Source organism: Glycine max, chromosome 3 (genome assembly GCF_000004515.6).
Source record: "Glycine max cultivar Williams 82 chromosome 3, Glycine_max_v4.0, whole genome shotgun sequence".
Classification (NCBI taxonomy): Eukaryota; Viridiplantae; Streptophyta; class Magnoliopsida; order Fabales; family Fabaceae; genus Glycine; species Glycine max.
In genome coordinates, this window is record NC_016090.4 from 25,845,792 (window position 1) to 25,849,919 (window position 4,128).

General features: G+C 37.6%; 1 protein-coding gene across 1 annotated transcript; it reads right to left on the bottom strand.

Moving 5' to 3' along the window:
• Positions 1-273: 273 nt before the first annotated feature.
• Positions 274-1,377, bottom strand: LOC102662785 (protein MAIN-LIKE 2-like). The gene is made up of 3 exons (XM_006577521.1): positions 1,263-1,377; positions 1,003-1,163; positions 274-906 (listed from the first exon to the last, which is right to left on the bottom strand). The coding sequence occupies exons 1-3, from the start codon at positions 1,375-1,377 to the stop codon at positions 274-276; spliced, it is 909 nt and encodes a 302-aa protein (XP_006577584.1).
• Positions 1,378-4,128: the final 2,751 nt, after the last annotated feature.

Here is a 4,128-nt window from a genome sequence, read left to right on the forward strand (position 1 = left end):
CCCTGACTCCCCGGTGCTCAGCATAGGGCATCCAGCACACGTCAGTCATAGTCAGGGCATCCATACGTCTCTGATACGGGGCTCCCTTGATCCTCGTCATATGAGCCTTACCCGTAAGCCACCTGGAGGCCCGTGGGCTCCCCTCATCATAAGCATCATGAACGACGCATGTATGCACTGTAGGAAAGTGCCCTTCTGAAGGGATTCAATGCTACTTCAATTTAAATTATCAATAATAATACGTACCTAGAAAAGTGTAATGCAACCTCCCACCTACCGTGTAGAGGCCTGCGACGCGTCGTTTAGATGCTCGTACATGTGGACCAATGCAGTTGCTCCCCAGGCGAATCCCCCTGCCTGGGCCAAGTCCCTGAAAGCCTCCAGGTGCATGACATGTACATGGGTTGAACTCTTGTTGGTGAAAAGAGTACAACCCACCAAGTGGAGCAGATACGTGCGGGCTGCTACAACCCATCGTCTAGCCCTGCACTGGCTCTCATACAAGTCCCAAAGCCACCCCAATCGGACATGAGGCCCACCAGCCTGTTGGGTCTCAGCTGTAGCCTCCTCATGACTGACCTTAAGAAGCTCCGTTAGTAGACCAATCACATCTGAAGTAACCAGCGGCTCGAACTTAGGCAGCGTGCCAGTGATGGGAACGTGTAGGAGTGATGCCACGCCATCCAGCGTGATCGTCAACTTGCCTACTGGCAGGTAGAACGTGCTAGTCTCGCAATGCCACCTCTCGACGAAGGCGGATATGAGTCCAGGATCAGTGGTGATAACAGAACACCTGATCAGTGAACTCAATCTGGTGGCAGCAATCATGCCTTCGATCTCAGGCACTGGTCTCCCAATTTTATCTACTTTTCTACCGTGGAAGACCAATTTCAGATCGGGTCGTTCCTAAATTGAATAAAAATTTTATAATAACATGTATATAAAAAACAATCCAACTACAAATAATTTTTATGTAATTACTCAACATTAAAAACTACGTACCTGTCCACTCCAGATGTTGTGTGCGACATGCTCAGCAAAACCTGTCAAAACCGATGGGTCGCGTGGCCCACCAGGGAATCCCTCATCTGCAGCAGGTGACCCCAAGCTCCCATCAGTAGCCACTCCCTCTGTGTAAACAGCATCGGTGGCGCCTGTCATCTCTGGGGTAGCATCAGACACATGAGGAACATCCTCATGCAACTGAGGCACATCCTCAGGTCTCTCTGTAACGTCCTCACGCACACGAACCTATTGCCTACGTGCTGAAGTAGTAGGCCTGCGACGCCGAGGAACATCAGCTTGATGCGCATCCTCACTAATGCCTCTACCTCTACCAGCTCCTAACACACGACCTAAACCGTGTGTTCTAACCATGATCTGAAATCATGAAGAACATTTACTTTTTTCGGTCAAATTAAATATTCAAATAATTGGTCACAAAGCTTTGTCATTACAAATTTGTTCAAACACATGTTTTGTATGTTTCTTACTAATTTGGTCAAATTAAGTTTTCTATGTTTCTTGGACATGATGTTCTCATGATATGTGTGACATTGTCACTTATGATATGTGTGACATTGTCATGTCAAATTTGTGTGACATTATGCTTGATTATGAGGGACATGTAGAATCAAGGCATGCCATTCTCTTCCTAATGAAGCTGGTTTGTGTGTGTTTATTATTTTTGTTTTTTGGTTTAGTATTTTGAAAATAGGACAAAGAATTTAGGAGACAAAATTCTCCTAAAAGCTGAAATTGAATAATTAAATAGTTTGCTAGCTTATCAAATAATTAGTCCTAAAGCTTTCTCGGATTTTCAAGGTTTTAGAGCTTACAGTCTTCTGAGCTTCAATGATCTGAGAGATAAGGTTCCTAGTTGTCTTCCAGATCATGATCCATCACATTTTGATGCAATTTTCAAATATCATAATGACAGGGATGATCTAGGAGCTTTGAGCTCATTCTTTCCATTTATGGCTTTTATAGGCACTTCCTTTTTTGACATTAAACAGCCAAATATATTAATTTGTGACTCACTGATTGTGTACTTGAATTTTTCTGGAAATATTCAAAGGTTATATGATGCCCTTCATCAACAAAGGGTGCAATGAAATAAATATAATAATTAGTAATTAGTGATATTTGATATCCTTAATATCATGCTCAAGTACATATATGACCATTTTTTTAGGCAGAGGCCATCAACTTTCTTACTTCAATTTTTTGTTTCTTATTCAAAAGTTGAGGTGTACAAGGTAAATTAGCTCCAAACCTCTATTTGCATGTAAGGTTGAAATTTTGTAGGGCCTTTTGTTAAGAAGGATATATCTTCATATCTAATTCTAATGCCACTATGTCCAAATGTATCATTTCACGACTAATACAATTTAGTTTATGTTGGTTCACTCAATTGGATGGGTAAGGTGCGTGTAATCAATTGGATGGATAAGGTACTCGCTGACACTGTTCTCGGTTCCTACACATAAAAAGAGGTTAAAAAGGTCTGCAAAGAAGTTCTTTGGACCAATTTATTTTAAATCCTATAAAAAGACAACATTATGTGCATGTAATCAATTGGTTTGGTTTGATTTGGAGAGGTTGGAATTTTGGTTAAGTTACAACAACAGGAACCAAATGTTTCGGTTTACTCCATATGTCTACCTTCACAAATGAGATTCACTCATTTTTCCAGCCCTGATATGCTTAAATGTAACATTGTGTGATGATGAGATGCGATGTTGTATTTGGGATTCACAGGTTTCTACTTATCTCACATGATATCAGCTTTGAATTCCCATGCTTATAACAATGCTTAGATTGTGTAGGTATCAGATTAGACAAATTTGTTTTCAATATCAAAAGAATTCCCATTGTACTTGACAGGTTGCAGGCTATTAGACTAGATTAGACAAATTTCTTTTGATATCAAAATAATTTTAGAAAGAGAGTAAGACAGTAACTTTGTTTTCTTGTCTCATATTTGTTTTCAATATCAATCTTCATTTTCATTCTTCTTTATGGATTCCAAAACTTTGTTTTGCAGATTCAAGGTAAGTCCTTCTTTCTTTCCTTTTCTTAACTGTTAATTTTTAGCTGTTGTGTTTTTTTTTTTGGTTTTTTTTTTCATTTTCTGAGATCAAATTATAATCATATATGAACATTGTATGAGTAGGTTTTTAATGAAGTTGAACAATGAAACTGTGTCAATTGAGCTCAAGCATGGCACTTTTGTTCATTGCACCATTATAGGTTTTTTTTTCTTAATAATTTTTTTGCCAGTGTTGTACAAGTGTATAACCATCTAATTGGAGCGTGTTGGTCAGAACAAGGTTTAATTGGAGAGTGTTGGTCACAAAAGGGTTTAATTGGAGAAAAATCTTAATTCTAGCATTTTTCTTTTAAAACTTTAAAAAATATAATGAATTGGATGTTGCTCTATCATGTGGATTCATGATACTCAGAAGTTTATAGAATGCTTTAATAGGAATTTTCTTTACTTTTTCATAAGCTCTATGGCAATTGGCTAAGGTTAATTGTGCATTGTATACTACTTATTTCTTATTTTTTTGCTTCTTGTATCATAATGGAAAATGGGCTTAGGCTACTTAATGATATGTTTAGTCAATAATAAAATGAGTTTGAAAGTAGGTCGTCAAAGAATATGTTGTTGTTGTAGTGTCAAAGAATATGTTGTTAGCATTCTTAATACAAAAGTGGTTTCCCACTCTCATGCTTGTCTAACAAGGAAAAAGTTGAAAGCCACCATTTGAAGAGCACTAGGATGAAACCATGAATTCCCTTGGAAGTTTTTCTTATTCAAATCTTTGAAAAATGGGAAATAAGGTAAAAACAAGCATATGGGATACATTCGTCCTTGTTGGACATGGTTCTATATATATCCTCTACTTACATATATAATACACTTTATTTCTTGACATCAAGTTTTTTTTATCTTTTTCTTTTTTAAGGTTTAATGATATTATTTTGCAAAAAGAATTGAACTCCAAAAGAAACCAATGAAATTGATGTAGAGAAACTAGGATTGCAAGAAAAGAAAGCTCTACTTGAAAGACTAGTGAAAACTGTTGAAGAGAACAATGAAAAGTTTTTGCTCAAGCTTAAGGA